The 16,146-nt window shown below is 43.4% G+C and overlaps 1 protein-coding gene across 3 annotated transcripts in view; it reads left to right on the top strand.

Moving 5' to 3' along the window:
- NSMCE2 (NSE2 (MMS21) homolog, SMC5-SMC6 complex SUMO ligase) overlaps nt 1-16,146 on the top strand; it is a 210,566-nt gene that overhangs the window by 40,272 nt on the left and 154,148 nt on the right. For all 3 annotated transcript variants that reach the window (XM_014611485.3, XM_014611486.3, XM_019481759.2), the window contains one exon: nt 11,342-11,448. In XM_014611485.3, coding sequence (XP_014466971.1) covers nt 11,342-11,448 — 107 coding nt within the window. The remainder of the gene's footprint in view (nt 1-11,341; nt 11,449-16,146) is intronic.

Genomic DNA, 16,146 nt, shown 5'->3' with positions numbered 1-16,146 from the left:
TGCCTGAAATTGGCCAAAGTGTAAGCTTCTGAAGAACTGTAATTTTGTTTTTTTCAAAATACAGAGGCTGAACATGCATCAGGTAGGTTCCCAGAAGCTTCTGTCTATAGCAGGTGGAGAGAATTAGAGGGGGAGCAGAACAAGGGAAGCTGGAAGTAAGTACTAGGGGAGTAGGAGGAGGTGGATAGCAGTAGAGGAGTATGGGATGAGGGGACAGTGGGTGGGTGAGGTCAGCTGAAACAAAGCGGGAGCAGAAGCTGGGGGAATGGATAGGAAGGGAAGTGGACAGAGACAGACTGGCAATGCATGGGCAGAAGCGTGTTTAATTTACAAATAGAGCAAAACCAAGAAAATGTAGTTGTCTTCAAACAGAAATGGACTCAACCCACCTTCCCCTCAAGTGAAGAACCAAAACGTTTTCATCACAGATAATACATAAAATGTAATACGTGAAATAAAAAAAATTAGTTTCCATTTTGGGTATCTTTTAAAAAGAACCGAGGAATAGAAAGTAAGGCTTAGACATAGGAACTTTCACTAGATGGCCATGGTGGTTCCTGCTCCTATTCTTCTCGCCACCTTATGGCTCCTGCAATCCTCCCTCAACCTCCTCAGCGCCTTACCTATCTGCATTCCAGCCATCTTGTTTGTGCGGTATGGGTGCCTGGCTCCATTTCCTCCTTTGCCCCGGGGGATTTGTAGCCATGCTTTCTACCGTCCAGGAGAATGCCCTAACAACTCTACTATAGATATTCTGGAGTGACTTGTTTTCAGTTTCTTGTTTACACTTTCACTTTGCATAAAATACCTTTGCTCTCATTGGAACAGGGCAGGGAAGCCAGGTAGGAGTCCTGTCTCCAGATGGGTGCCCTAATCGGCAGGCTGTGGAGTCATTCTCACGCATGCACCATCTCTGACTCAGTGTATACTTAAATATTCTGTGCATGGCAGAGCAGCATAAACAAGCGGTGGAGATGTGGTTTCTCCACCGCTATCCTCACCAAGTAGCACCACCTCGCAGCTGTGTAGATGGCTCTAATGAGCTTGCCTTGAGTTTCCCTGTACTTTTTCAGTTACCATTACTCCAGCTGGTAGTTCAGCTATGACTAGTTGCTCTCCTCTCACACTAAGAAAGTGTCTGGCAGGGCAGGGGGTTCGTATCCTACCTGGTGGACAACAGTCTTGGTTGCCCTAGGATTCAAGTCTCTTGCCCCTGCAGGCTTTAGAAACTCATTTATTGAAGTAGGTAGGGTTACCCCCCTTCCTCCTTGTTCTAGCCCAGGACCTCCATGAAGAAAGTGCAGTGGATTCTTCCTAGTCTCTCTCTGCTCTGCCCATTTCTTATTTGTCAGCTCTTTTCCTTACTCGCCTTCTTTGGTCCTGCTGCTCAGCTACCTGGACAGCTCCTTGGAAGGAGGTTCCCTACTCTCTGACTTGCGGCCTGTTTTATCTGTCCAGGGATTGAAGGGCTGGCATCAACCCCTTCAGAGAAGGCAGTTAGTCTCCCTGTTAACTCTTGAGTGGCTAGGATAATATGGGATATACACACCTTAGGACTGGGTTCAAATTCCCTCAGGTACAGGGGAGAACTGAGCCTGTGTATCCCTCGTTTTGGAGGAGTGTCCTTACTTTTAGCTAAGAAGTAGTGCCACCTCTTTTTGTGAATTTAGCTCTGCAAGGTTTTTCTCAAAAGAAACTGTATGGCATATTTAATCAGAATTTGCATACAGTTTTCAGTCACTGGAAACAGCAGCTTTCAGTGAACGAAGTTTTTTCTGTATAAGATGCAGAGAAGTGTAGTTATCACCGTGGGAGCACTGTCCACTCTAGAACCAGCAACTGAAACCAAGAGCCTCGAGTCTGCATTCCTCTGCTGGTGGCAGACAAATGATCGAGTACGTGTTTCATCCACTTGTGCTGGCTGGTCCACATAGAAGAGTGACTTTTGACCTTTTCAGAATTGGGACACCCCTCCACATTTTTTGAATGTGGCGACATCCCCAATTGAAAACCGTGGAACTGTTGCTATATGCTCCACGTGTTTCCTGTAGAAGAGACATAGAGGGGCCATGAAAAACCTTCCTGCATTGAAAGGGGGAGTTAGACCTCAGTGACCGAAGTATATCCTTGAATCACCCAGCTTTACACTAACAGTTTTCTCTGTCCTGCCTTGCAGCACTTCCAAGACTCTTCTCTCTGACTAGGCCATTGATTTTTAATTAGCTGAGACAGGGCAATCTTGAAGAGTTAAAAGCAGATGCACACTGTGCAGCCTTTTGGTTTTTCTGAAAACTGCTATTTCAACTTTGACCATTCAGTTAAAAAAAAAAAAAAAAAAAGGAATTGAAAAAATCCTTGTTGAACCTGGGATACTGTGTCTTGAGCTCTGCCTGTTTAGATGGTGAACTTATTATACTTGTTTGGGGAGTTAATACAGAGTTCTTTTAACATCCTGTGCTTGGTTTTTGTATGGATCCCCTTCGGTTACATTGTATGGCTCCTTCAAACTAAAGTTTGCTGCCTCAGCTTACCTCAGTGGTTCTTGGCTGGGGTGCTGCTGCTTCCATGACTAGGAAAAAGTGCCCTGTGTGCCTGCTACACAAGCCAGACCAAGAAGGGCTGCTGCATACGCACTTTTGTGCCTGCATTAAGGGTTTCCTGATCAACTGAAAACAGGCAGAAGAGTCAGTAGGTGCTGCAGCTCTTCCTAGTCTGATCTTGCCAAGCATCTCTGCATCTCCTAGAAATGGAGGCATGTGGGGAGATGGATTTGTCCCATGTGCATCTCATTCCAGGAGAAGATTTGTGGATGGAAGGGCTGGTCTAGGAAGGACTATAGCAGTAGCCAACTCTCTTGCCTGCTTTAGGTTGATCACTCAGAGAGCTTTAATTCGGGCAGAAGAGCCCATGCATATTACAGCAGCTTGGCAGACAAGGTTCTCTGGGTAAGTGTGATATTTTTTATTAGACCAACTAAATAGTTGGAAAAATTCTTTTTTGCAAGCTTTTGGGTATAAATATCCTTCAGGCACAAGGGAGTGTTCATTGTTTCTTTGTGTGCTCTCCTGGGTGGAATGGAAGCCAATATGCAAAATGCAGATCTGTCAAATGCAAATGCTTGGCAGTGAGGATCAAAGGCCCTGGGAGACAATAGGTGTGAGATGGGGGAGGGGAGGGGAGGAGGAGAACATAGCTGGTAAATGCAGGCAGGTTACCAGATGGCAGGCATGTTATAATGTGCCATAAATCTAGTATCTGTATTTGGTCCATGATTTTTTGTATCCAGTAGATTTATGAAGTGAAGTTCATAGGCTCGTCTACAAAAGGTGTTTTATAAATTTCCTTTGAGAATTAGAACTGAGACTTCATTTAATAAATCTGGATACAAAAATCATGGACTAAATATAGACATTGGATTTATGGCGTATTATAACTTGTCTGCATTTTACCAGCTACATTCTTCCCCCTCCCCACCTTTCCCCCAACCTATTTCATATATATTGTCTCCCAGGGCCTCTGATCCTCACTGCCAAACATTTGCATTTTCACAGACCTACATTTTGCATACTGGCTTCCATTCAACCCAGTAGAGCATACACAGAAACAACAAACTCTCCTTGTGCCTGAAGAAGTGTGTTTGTACCAAAAAGCTTGCAAAGGACAATTTTTCCAACTATTTAGTTGGTTTAATAAAAGATACACATTTACCCAAAGAACCATGTCTGCTTATGTCCTCAGACCAACAAGGCTACATCCAACAACTAAAACACAGCAGCTTGGGGCATTTTTACTGGGCTGCTCTTGCAGTGCAGTCTCATAGCACCCTTTTGCAGCACCCTGGTTGAGAACCACTGATATAGAGGCTAACATAGCTACTAGTTATTCTATTAGTTCATGTAGTAGAAGTCTCTAGTGTACATTAAAAATGTGAACATTGGTGATGACCAAAGCTGTCCCATCCATCCTGAGCACTGAATGAGGCAAGACCCCAGGGGAAGAAATAGTATGTCATATTACAATTAAAAACTATTCTAATGCATATACATGAGGGATGCAAATTTAGTTTGCACAGGCTGTCTTCAATCTGGTATTTTCTAATTTTGGAGAGACAATGATATATGCTACAGCATGGTCTTTAATTAAATATGCTTATCTTAAAAGAATGTTTAATCATATATAACAGTTAAGAATTCATATATTTCTAAGGATAAAAATGTATGCTAAGTTGTATGAGCTGCTAAGCTAAATGCTTAGCTTTGCTTTGCTTTGTACACATGGTAAGCTTTAATATGAAAATGTAGTAATAGTTGAACTGTTGTGGCCTCTGTACTAACTGCAGGGCATCTAAAAACCCCCCAAAAACCCCAAACAGTTGGAATGGGGAGGAAGGGGTAGGGGTGAGGCAGGGAGAAATTATGAGATTTTTAGTAAAATCCTGTCAAAATGAAATAATGACAAACTAAGACTGTGCTTGTGGTTTTGCTAACTTTTTCGATGTGTAGAAGGTACAATAAAGAAGAAAAAGCATAACATATAAGTCAATTAAGGAAAATGCTACAGAACTTTTAAACAAATGGGGTATAAATGCAGGTGATGGTTAAGACTGGGTTGATCACTGCCTTCCCAGAATTGCAGCTGCTGTGTCACTCCTTTTGGATTGGTAACACACAAATCAGCATCTTGTTGGGTGACTGATTTTGATTTTAATCAATAAACCAATTGAGATTGGTCAGCTTGATCCTTTAACAATTACATTTTATGAGAAACAGCTTTGAACTATGTTTTTAATGTACATTTTTTAATATATAGAAAGATTTGGCAGAGTCATACCCCTAATCTTGATGTGAGAAGTGTTCCTAATGTCATGCAACTGCAGTTCATGGTAATGCGGAGAGAGACTCTCAGGTACCTGGTTTCAGTGCCAAACAGACAAGGCTTGGAGGATCAGGACCATGACCTTTGAATTGTCTTTTGTCTGAATGAAGGACTTATGTAGTAAAAATAGAGAGGTTACATATTTAGTGAATTTAGCATACTTTAATCTTGATGCCAAGGAGACTTGACTAGAATATGCAGATTTTCTGGTATTGTATATAAATTGATAAAAGTTTGGGATTGTACATACTGTTTGGAATACAGGCAGTCCTCAGGCTTACAACACAAGTGGTTCCTGAAAACTGCATCTTAAGTTGAAACATTGTAGGTCAGAACCAATTTTCCCATAGGAGCAGTGTTATAAATGGAGGATTGGTTCCTTTATGACGGTCGATACAGCTTCGTCCAGCTGGTAAGCCCGTTGTGGTGGAAGGGAAGGGGTGTGGTGGGACAGATCAACATGTTGTGTCGTGTCGTATTATCCCATTCCAACCCCTGAATGAACCATGGCTCAGTCCTGCACTTGCCTGGCCCTGGCTGGGCAGTGCTTGCCCCAGCCCCATTCCCAACCCCAATCCCTCCCTTACTGTAAGGGGTGTTGATCTGCCCCCCATGTCTCTTCCCTTCCCCCTCTCCTTCCACCACAACAGACTTATCAGCTGGATGCAGGTGTATCAACCGTCATAAAGTTGAAACCCACATTGGAATGTCAAAACAGGGTGTCAATTTATAAATTCCATTGGTGACGTTGGTTGCAACTTGAAACGTCATAAGTCGAGGACTGCCTGTAAATTCTTTTGATATGAATTTGAAGTGAGAGGTTAGGAGAAAATTTCGTTAGATACCAAAAAGGCACAGACCCAACAGTTTGCAGAACAGAATTATTTGGCCTAAAGCACAGCTGTTTGTTTCTACCGTGGATACTTTGAGTGCTTTGGAGGCAGCTGTCCTAGCAGATGAGGTTTGGGTACAAGAGACATGACAGTGAAGGGACAAAAGTAGAGGGTAAAAAGAGAGTGACCTGGATTTGTCTTCAGCATGAACTTCATCCCTTAGCCTGCTAAACTAATGAGCGTAAGTGGGCTCTAGAGAGGGCGTCCACGGTCCTTTCCACAGGAGGGAAGGTTACCAAATGCAAAGTGTGTTCTAGGAGTAAAGGAGTTCATATAACCAAAAAAACCCCAAACTTGAAAGACAAAATGGGAACTGTAAAATGGAAGTGACCCTTTGAGGAGAAAAAGTTTAAAAGAATTTTTTCTCTTAATCATCAGCGTGTGGAAGAGGCTACCCTCAGATATATGTAGGATTCTGTTGCCTCTCAAAGAGCACGTTATGGACAAGAAATAGAGGCTGGACTAGGACACACATGTAGTTCACTCCACCCAGAGTATCTTTGTGTCTGCAAGGGCAGGCTGACATTTATCCTTAAACACTTGCAGCTACATGTGTAAGCTGCAGGAGCAGAAAGACGGGGAGGCATTTCATTTAAGATTTGGAAACAGGCCCTTGGCTGGGGACCGGAAGAATAAAGGGTAGGAGGTAATTAAAGGTAATATGCCTCTTGCCTCAATGGGGCTCCACCTCTTTGTTTATGCTCCATTTTTTAAAGGCAACTTTCAAGCGTAAGATCAGCAGCAACCTTATTATTTATTTATTTTTACATAAAGCTCTTTTAAGCTTTTTGTTAAGGCAGTATTCTCTGCAGATGTGACACAGCTTTGATGCTGCATTTAACAATGGCCTCTTCTTCCCCTTTCAAAGCCTGAGAAGATTTAGGCCAGTAAAGTTTCAGTATGTGGTGGGTATGATTCATTTGGGCCAAGGGAGGAGGGTGACAGTTACTTGCTGCACAAACCTTTCCTGTGATTCATGGAGTACCATATCTGTCAGCCTTGAGAAGGTGGTTCATGTGCCTCTAAAGAGGAAGGAAAAATACCACTAACACTGCTGTTAGATGAGGACTGGGTGGGGGAAACTGAGGTTACTTAGAAGAAAGTAGTAGAAATAACAGGGTTCTGACTGCATTAGCTGTTCATGTCCTTAATGAAAGATTAGTATATATCAGGCCTAAATGTGAGAAAGGGAGAGAACACTCAGGAATTGCTACAAATTAACAAAAATAATGTGGCTCTTACGTTGTCATTTTAGTATGCGGATTTTATGTAAATATGCCATAGCCCTTTTCCTCCTTGTCTTTTGAATCCATTGTTCTTTCGTATGGAAAGAAGGCACTAGTCTCAGCTTTATGCCTCAGCAGTAGTTTCAGATTTTGTTGGTAAGAGCAGGGAGACCACATATATAGCACTACATGCATGTTCCACCCCAGGAATGGGCAAAATATGGCTCACAGTCTGGATCCGGCCCACCAGTTGATTGTATCTAACCTGTGACTGCCCCCATGGTGCTCCACCTGGGGCTGAGCCTCACCCACTCTGGCCCGGGGCAGCCAGTGTTGTGCTTCTGCCTGCACCTGTCCCACGCCTGCTGAGAGCACCCCCCACAGCGCCAGCCCTGGCCAGCACACAGCTTCCTGGTGGCTGCAGCCAGCCAGGTACTGCTCAGTTTCCCCCACCTCCAGCAGCTCCTTCTTCTTCTGCCTCTGCTGTGCATCTCTGGTAGCAGGCAGCGTGGCAAAGTGGCAGTGGCCATGGGGGTGTTTTGGGTACCACATGCCCAGCTGGGTGGAGGGAAGCTGCAGCCAGGCAGCTTCTGCTCGAGCATGTGGGACTTTAGCTCCTGGCTGCCTTCCACCCACTCTGCCCAACTGGCATGATGAACAGCAGCTACCTGAGGGTGGCTGAATGGGTGAAAGGCAGCCCTGCTGGGAAGCTGTGTGCACTGTCCAGGGCCAGGGTAGTGCTGTCTGCAGGCACGGGGCAGGTGCAGGCATGATGCCTTAGGTGGGAATAGGAGTGGCTCAGCCCCATGCAGAGTGCTACCGGGTAGCCATAGGCTGGATGTGTGGGGGCAGACTGCACCTGCACCACACCACACTGTTCCAGAGAGCTTTGCTGCATGTGCTTCCTATCTTCTTCTGTCTCTTCCCCAACTGTCAACCAGCTCCTGGGACCTAGTACACGGGGCAGCGTGTGAACACGCACACTATATGCAAGAGTTAGACTTTATTTTGAACAAGACTTAAATCTTTGCTACTATCAATACAGGATGCAGAGATTGAGTTGAGAGAGTCATCGTCTAGATAGAACTGAATATTTTATGCTGCTGGCAGCTAACATTAGCTGGGAGAAGGTTCCAGCAGCTGTATAGAAAACTAAAGATTACTCTATATTATGAATAAATCAATGAGCACCTTCAACAAAACAAAAGAGAGAATTGCAAAATGCTGGATATAAACAAACAAACAAAAAAGAAGTGTTGGGATTTTGAAGCAGACCGCAGAAAGTGAAATAGAATATTAGAGGTACGCAGCTGGATCTACAGCTGCTTATACCTTTTTAGCTCCATGATAATGCACATACATATCTGGGTTCAAGAAATATTCTAATTTATCAAGTAACAAAAGGCTTGGACTGGTAAAAGGTTTCTTTGAAGATTAGGGAGGAGGGTGAATACTAGGGAGGAAAAACTATCTTTTTACAGGAGCCAAAATCAACGAATGCTCAGATGCAGATATGCACTGAAACAAGTTTGATTTCTAATCGACTTTTGTAGACAAGCAAGGCTGATGTGGGAACAAATCCTCATCTAGTGCAAACTGAAGTAGTCATCAAAGTCAGTGTAAGTCTGCCGATGGTCTAATGCAGGGGTGGGCGAAATGCGGCCTGTGGGCTAGATGTGGCCCACCAAACCATTCTATTTGGCCTGCGGGGCCTCTAAAAAATTTAGAAAATTAATATTAATCTGCTCTGGGCTGCCTGCCATACGGCCCTCGATGGCTTGCCAAAATTCAGTAAGTGGCCTTCTGCCCAAAATAATTGCCCACCCCTGGTCTAATGCAAGGGTTTTCAGCCTTTTAAACAAGTGTACGCCTTTTTAACAAGTGTACCCCTTCTGTTTCAAAGCTTCAGCTCATGTACCCTTTTATATTTTTTTCTTGTTTTTTAAGGGGCAAGGTGGGGGCAGATCGAGGCCCCTGTGGTGAGGGAGGGAGTGAGGCTGGGGCAGGCACTGCACAGCGGGATGGAGCTGTGAGAGGCTCGTTCGGTGGGCATGGTGGGGAGGCGGCTCCCACTGCTACAAGCACCCCAGGAGGGAATGGGGGGGGGGGGGGGGGGCATGTGCTCCCGGATCTGTGTGCGGGGCTGCTGCGGGCTGGGGCAGCGCTGGGCTCTTCCCAGCTGGGGGGGTGGCAGCGTCAGGAGGGGGGCTACAGGGGGGGGCTGCAGCCACTCCAGAGTTTGCTGTAGCCCCCCAGCCCCCTTCCCAGTGCCGCCAACCCGGAGCATAGCCCAGGCCAGCCCAGCCCAACACCCCCACCAGGAGCAGCCTGCCTCAGCCCCAGCCCACAGTTGCGCCATGTGTGCAGGCCTGGGGGCACATGCTGCTCATGCCCTCCTGGGGGTGCGTGTAGTGGCAGGTTCCCCCTGTGCGCAGCTCAGTCCTGTGTCCCTCCCCAGCTGGACAGCTCCAACCCCAGCCGCAGTTTCTCCTCCACTGCTGGGGCCTAGATCTGCCCTCTGCCAATGCCCCTTCCCTCACAACAGGCTTACCAGCCAGACCCGGCTGCTCTCCACACTGCTGGGCTGCGCTCCTGGCTGCCTGGATGCTGTGCTGTGACTGTGCGCACGTACTCTGTATTTATCAGCCACATTATCAGCCAAATCAGTTCTGTGCACCCCTGCAACCTTTTTAAGTACCCCTAGGGGTATGCGTACCCCTGGTTGACAACCACTGTTCTAATGCTTTTGGTCAATCCTCCTTTTCTAGGCGGTCAGTGTAAAGGACCCAGGACAAGTTTAATTTGCTCGGGATTGTTTATATAAGTGAAGCTTTGGGCTACTTCCGTGTTCTGCACAAGCTCCAGGCCATGTGGGAGCTCTGTGAGGAGGGAATTACGATTGATACTCCTGATCTCACAGAAAGTTGTGCTCCTTTTGTGATGGTGTTGTATGATAAAGAAGAATTCTACTGGAAAAAAGTACACTTTGATAATTCAGGAAACAGGTCTCTCTTTGTGAAAGGTAACAGCTGAAACAGGAAGCTAGAGGCATAATTTAAGATGAAGACGGTGAATTAAGAGAGATGCAAAAGAGTAAAATATGACTTACTGAACACATACTCTGTGTTCACTGCGTCTCAGTAGGCAACATTTAAGAACTGCTATTCAATTTGTCTATACTGTTCTGTCTTCCATTATTTCCAGAGTTATAAAATGCCGACTCGGTTTTTATTTTACAATATGAATATTTATCGAGGAGAAAGGGGACTAATTATAGCTTTGAACTACAGTGCAATGAGAGAGGGCACTTAGGTTTCTATTAAATATTTCTCAGACTATGTGATGAATCACGAAATACAACTTCTGCTGAAAATACCCTGATTGCCTAATGACTAGGTGTTGGTAACTGAAATTACACACACACACTCTCTCTCACTCGCATGAAACCAGGGAAGTGTCTGTCTGAGTAACTTGTTTGTTGAAGTTACTCAAGAAATGTAATATGATTAATCATTGCAAAATAGGTAAGGAATATAACCTAAGGTTGAGAAACGTGAAAAATACCTGCTGAAAAATACAAATCTTGAATATTGTTACTACATTTATATTCACAAATTTAAGAAGTTCTTCATAGGTTATTTTATTTGCCTTTTGTATCTACAAAGAAAGAAAAACACTGACTCGCCATTATGAAATTAATATAATTAAATAATTTAATGGCATTACATTTTATGGCATTAATTGCCACAGCCTGGTCAAATGCAGAGCATGAGTATATTAAACTTCTATTCCAGTGACTTGCAGTTCAATCATAATTTATCTAGGGTAATCAAGGGACATAAAGTACATTTTCATTCATTGATTTTAATGCCAGGCAGAATCGTTATAATCATATGATTGCTTGATGGATCACCTTATCTTTTTTTTTTCTCTTCTCATGACTCCTCTTTGCAGCCCAGCTGCTTTGTGGTTGAAACATATTTTAGAAAGATATCTCATAATAAATTTCTATAAACTAACCTATATATAGAGCTCAACTAAATGTGGAACTAACTAAGCTAATTGTAAATGGTAAGATATATGCTTTTAAACTGATGGTTATGGAGATTTTAAAAACTAACTGTTTAACCCTTTGTGGATCTCAGCTGTAACTAAATTATGAGAGGCTTGATGCATCTTCACGTAATAGAATTTATGTTCATTGGGATGTAAGTCATCCCTAATATTGTATCTTCATATTTACTCTTAAAACAATTGCAGATAACTTTAGTTAACTCCTAATCAGTTGTGTTCTCATTTATGTAAAATAGTGATGAGCACCTACATACAGAATATTTTGTTTTGCAGATGATATAGAGGAGGTTAACGCTATGGAAAATGTGATGTTAGAATATGCCACAATGGACAGACAACTAAACCATTACATGCAAGCAATTGAAGCTACAGTAAATCAGGTAACTGATCACTGCTTTCTTAAATATGGAATATTTTTGTAACTTTGTAATACACTTTCTTTTAATTATTGTAAAAAACTGCATTAAAAACATGAAGGTTATGAAACCAAGCATTAAAGATTGGGAGATGACAGAATCAAGGTTGCAAATGCAGCTGTGATTTGGCATCCTTGTGTGCATGGACAGTAATTGTTATTAATTGCATACGCACATTATTTCTCCACAGCACCCCTGCCCAAGTCAGTACACAGGATGGGCAGTCCTCAAGAAATGAGTCAGGATCGTGTAGTTAATAGACAGCGAGTCCTATAAGATGCCTGCTTTGTTTGTGTAGGGAATCAGGCAGGTGGCTTCAGAAATAGAGAAGCTGATGATGTGACTTAAAAATTGAATGTCACTTTCACAAATGAGAAATGCCACTTTCTATTCCTGGCTGTGTTACCAGGTTCCGTGTGATGCTGAGCAAATGAGTTTGGCTTTTAAAATAGTAATTGAACAAAGACGAGTTCCATGTTATAGAACCCCAGATTCACTCCCATGTGGAGTTATTGGCAGAGCCAGAATGACTTAGTCATACCACAGACAGACCTGTACCACTTGAACAGAAGGTTGCTATATCTTACATAGGGAAGCCACTAGAGGGGGACGAGGTACACAGTTTGGCAGTGGATTTCGGAGCTTTTTGCTGTCAACAGAGGAATGATGTGATTTGGGAATCTTGGGTTCCATTCCAGATTCTGGAGCCCACTGTATTCATAGTTACAGACTTTCCCCTCCCTGTCTTCCACCCAAATGCCTTCTCCCCAAACATGTTTCTTTATTTGACTGAACCTGCCAGTCTGCCCATTCTCTTCCCCAACACCACTGCAGTCTTTGTCCCTTGGTTCCTCATCCCAGTTTCCATTTCTCTTATGCTCCCTTTAGCTGTGGTGCCTTGTCATATCTCAACTTCCACTGGCTCCTCCTTTCAGATTGTCTATTTGCTACTTGCTTGACTCAGCTACTCACTTTTCTGCCTCCTTGCAGGGCAGATTCTTTTTCTCCTCTGCTTTCTGGGTATCAGCAAAGGGAGAATTGAAAATTCAAGGAAGCTAGTCTTGATGCTTTCAGTTCTTGTATCTGACCCCACATTAGTCTCCGGCTGCCATTAAGAACAGTCTCAAGGGAAGCCCTTTTTAGTCCCTTCAGCCCTGTAGTTTATGCTCCGTACAGATTGATTCTTTGGAGACTTTGCCTGTCAAATTGTAAATAGTCTTGGCTGAGCATTGGCAAACAGACTTTTAGGAGCTCATCATTTGACCAATTTTCTTTTGGTTTTTAACAGAATCAGGAAAAAACAAACTTGTAACTTGCCTGCCGGATAGCAGATCTCTGCTCCAAAGCTTGCAGCATCATTTTTTCTGTGCAACAGGTGTCAGGAATTTTCACAGAACAAAATAATGTATTTTTTTCTCTCCTCTTGTTCTCAGAAATGGCTGTGTTGTTTTTGCGGTAATTTTCCAGGGGTGCGGGGAGGGAGGGATGCAGTAAGGTTAAGGTGTGCAGCATGTAGCTATTTTGGTAAAGCTCTCCGTTTTGTAAGGTTCTGGAAACAGTGCTTATAATGACTAATGTTGGGCAACTTTAACTGCAAGTACTGTTTCCTGCATTGCCTCTAATAAGCATTCCCTTTGCACTTATCACATAATTGTTGAGGTCCTGGTTTAAATATTTCAAACGCCAGACAAAGGTCAACATATTTTGTTAGAGTACACGTAATTTTTAAATTTCTCCTGGTACACTTGACCCAGACCTATTTAAATCTCCAGTAACAGGAGAATTGGCAACATGTGAATCAGGGCTGCAATCTAGTTAACAAAATAGAAACTGGCCATCTAATTAGCCAATATGCTATCATTGTATGATTCTGTAATAGCCATTTTAATGGATTTTTGACATTAAAACATGTTTATTTCTTGAGCACAAGAGTCAGCAAAGAACTCATGCCCATACTTAATTTTATGCATGAGATGAGAGCAAGCTCATTGCCTGCTTAGGAAAGCACTTTAATACATACTTGGTTCCCACGGATTTTACGTGCTTTGGAGCTTGGTTGAACTGGAGATTATTTTGGGGGCACTTTGTTATGGGAATGGTAAATGTGTATCTTTAATGTGCGGATTTGCTAACTCTGTATGTGTATGTATATATGTATGTATGCTTATACACTCACATGGTCTTGAGAAGAATTTTCATTTAGTTTTTGTTGTAAATGTCCCACAAACTCTTCGGTTTTTTGCTAAAACAAGTTCCCTCCCTCTGATGGTTTCATTCCATATCATTGTTGGGGAACAGGTATAGCAAGTGGAATAGAAGGGGCAGCGTGAACAAAGCCTTCCGTTTTTGCTTCAAGTAACAACAGCAGCTGCAGCTCCAAGACAATCAATACAGTGAAGAGTATGAGAAGTTATATGCTCAGTAAAATATAATGATTAATCTTCTGCCCCACTTCTCCTGTTCTCTTTCCCAACCCTGAATGTGGGATGCTTTGTACTTTCCACCATTAATATTCTAAACAGGTGACTGCGTGAGGAACTAAAGCATCATATGAGTGCTATCCTTGCTACAGTACAGAGATAGCAGGGGAGAACAGCAGTTGCTTTCCTATAACTGCTCCTGGGCAATAGAAGTTAGTTCTCTGGCGTCTTTTAGTGCTTGTTCTTCTGTACCTATCACTGTAGTATCTGACCTCGGCGAGCTGACTCTGCTATGTATGGCTGGCCTCCAAACTTCCCATCATCTTTCCTTTTTCCTGCCCTTCTGACCTTCTTCATAACTGTTGAAGTCGGGACTGCTTTTAGTGGAACCAGCTGCAGGCAGAATATTCCATTAAAGCAGCCTCCCTTGGCCAGGCTCTTCACTGATTGGGAAGGACCCAAGAGAAGTCCCAGCATTTTCTGTGGAACAAAGTACTGAACTCTTATTCTTCACAGGCAGATCTTACCATTTATGAGGTGTTAACAGAGTTTGACCTACAAGTCAGAAAAAAATACCCATCTGATCGTTCTCTGTGCTTATCTGTTCTTTGCTAGTGTACATGAATAAACTGAAGAACACAGTGATCTCAAATGTGTGACAGGGTATTTATGCTTCAACCTCTTGTTATAAACCTCACTTAAAGGGAACATCATGTGGCAGTACAAAGCTTAAGGCTGAAAGAATACATCTTTCTGCTGATAACTGCTGTTAATTCTTGAAACCCTACTCCCCCCTTCACTTTAAACAATCCATACCCTTGTCACTCAAATGTCTACATGATAAAACAAAGGCTTACACTGAAAATGACAAGGCAGTGGCATGAAGTGTAATTATACGTGTACAAAAGCCGAGTTATGTTGACCTAAGTTGCAGCAGAAGCAGCATCCTCTTCTGGGTGAATCAGCGACCTGTTGAGTAAGAAATGAACAATTGGATTGCAGTACTATGTACAAAAATAGACTGTGGGAAATCCTTCATTCATGGAAACTCCCTCTGCTACAAGATTTAGCGTACCTGTGTAATGACTTGTCTTGTTCCTACTTCTCTTTTTTCCTCTGTGTATGTGTTTTTATAAATTACATAGAAACATAGAATTTTAGGGTTGGAAGGAACCTCCAACCCCCTGCTCAAAGTAGGTCCATCCCCAACTAGATCATCCCAGCCAAAGCTTTGTCTAGCCAGGTCTTAAAAACCTCCAAGGATGGAGATTCCACCACCTCTCTGGGTAACCTGTTTCAGTGCTTTACTACTCTCTTAGTGAGAGAATTCTTCCTAATATCTAACCTAAGCTTCTCTTGCTGCAACTTGAGACCATTGCTGCTTGTACTGTCATCTGCCACCAGAGAACAATCCAGCTCCATCCTCTTTGGAACGCCCCTTCGTGGAGTTGAATGCTGCTGTTAATCCCCCCTCAGTCTTCTCTTCTCCAAACTAAATAAGCCCAGTTCCCTCATCCTTTCCTCAGAAGTCACGTGCCCCAGCCCCGTAACCATTTTCGTTGCCCTCTGCTGGACTTGCTCCAATCTGTCGATATCCTTTCTGCAGGGGTTCTCAAAACTACATAATACTCCAGATGTGGCCTCACCAGTGCCAAACAGAGGGAAAGAATCACTTCCTTCCATAAACTGGCAATGTTCCTATTAATGCAGCCCGGTGCACTGATAGCCTTCTTCACAACAAGGGCCTTTTCTGCAGAGCTGCTGCTTAGCCAGTCAGCCCTCAGCCTATACCGGTGCATGGGATTGTTCTGTCTTAAGTGCAGGACTTGGCACTTGTCCTTATTGAACTTTACTAGATTTCTTTTGGTCCACTCTTCTAATTTGTTGAGGTCTCTCTGAATCTTAGCACTACCCTCTCAGCATATCTAGTATTCCCTCCATCTTAGTGTCATCTGCAAACTTGGTGAAAGTGCACTCCATCCCATCTTCTAGGTCATTGATGAAGTTATTGAACAAAGCCGACCCCAGGTCCAACGCCTGGGGCATTCCACTTAATACTGACTGCCAACTAAACATGGAGCCATTGATTACTGCCCTTTGAGCCCATCAGTCCATTCAGGTTTATATCCACTTTATAGTCCATTTATCCAACCTGCACTTCCTTATCGTGAGAATGTTGTGGGAGACCATATCAAAAGCCTTGCTAAAGTCAAGATACATCATATCCACTGCCCTTCCAGCC

The sequence above is a fragment of the Alligator mississippiensis genome, chromosome 3 (genome assembly GCF_030867095.1).
Source record: "Alligator mississippiensis isolate rAllMis1 chromosome 3, rAllMis1, whole genome shotgun sequence".
Taxonomy (NCBI): Eukaryota; Metazoa; Chordata; order Crocodylia; family Alligatoridae; genus Alligator; species Alligator mississippiensis.
This window is presented reverse-complemented; position numbering and strand designations above follow the sequence as displayed.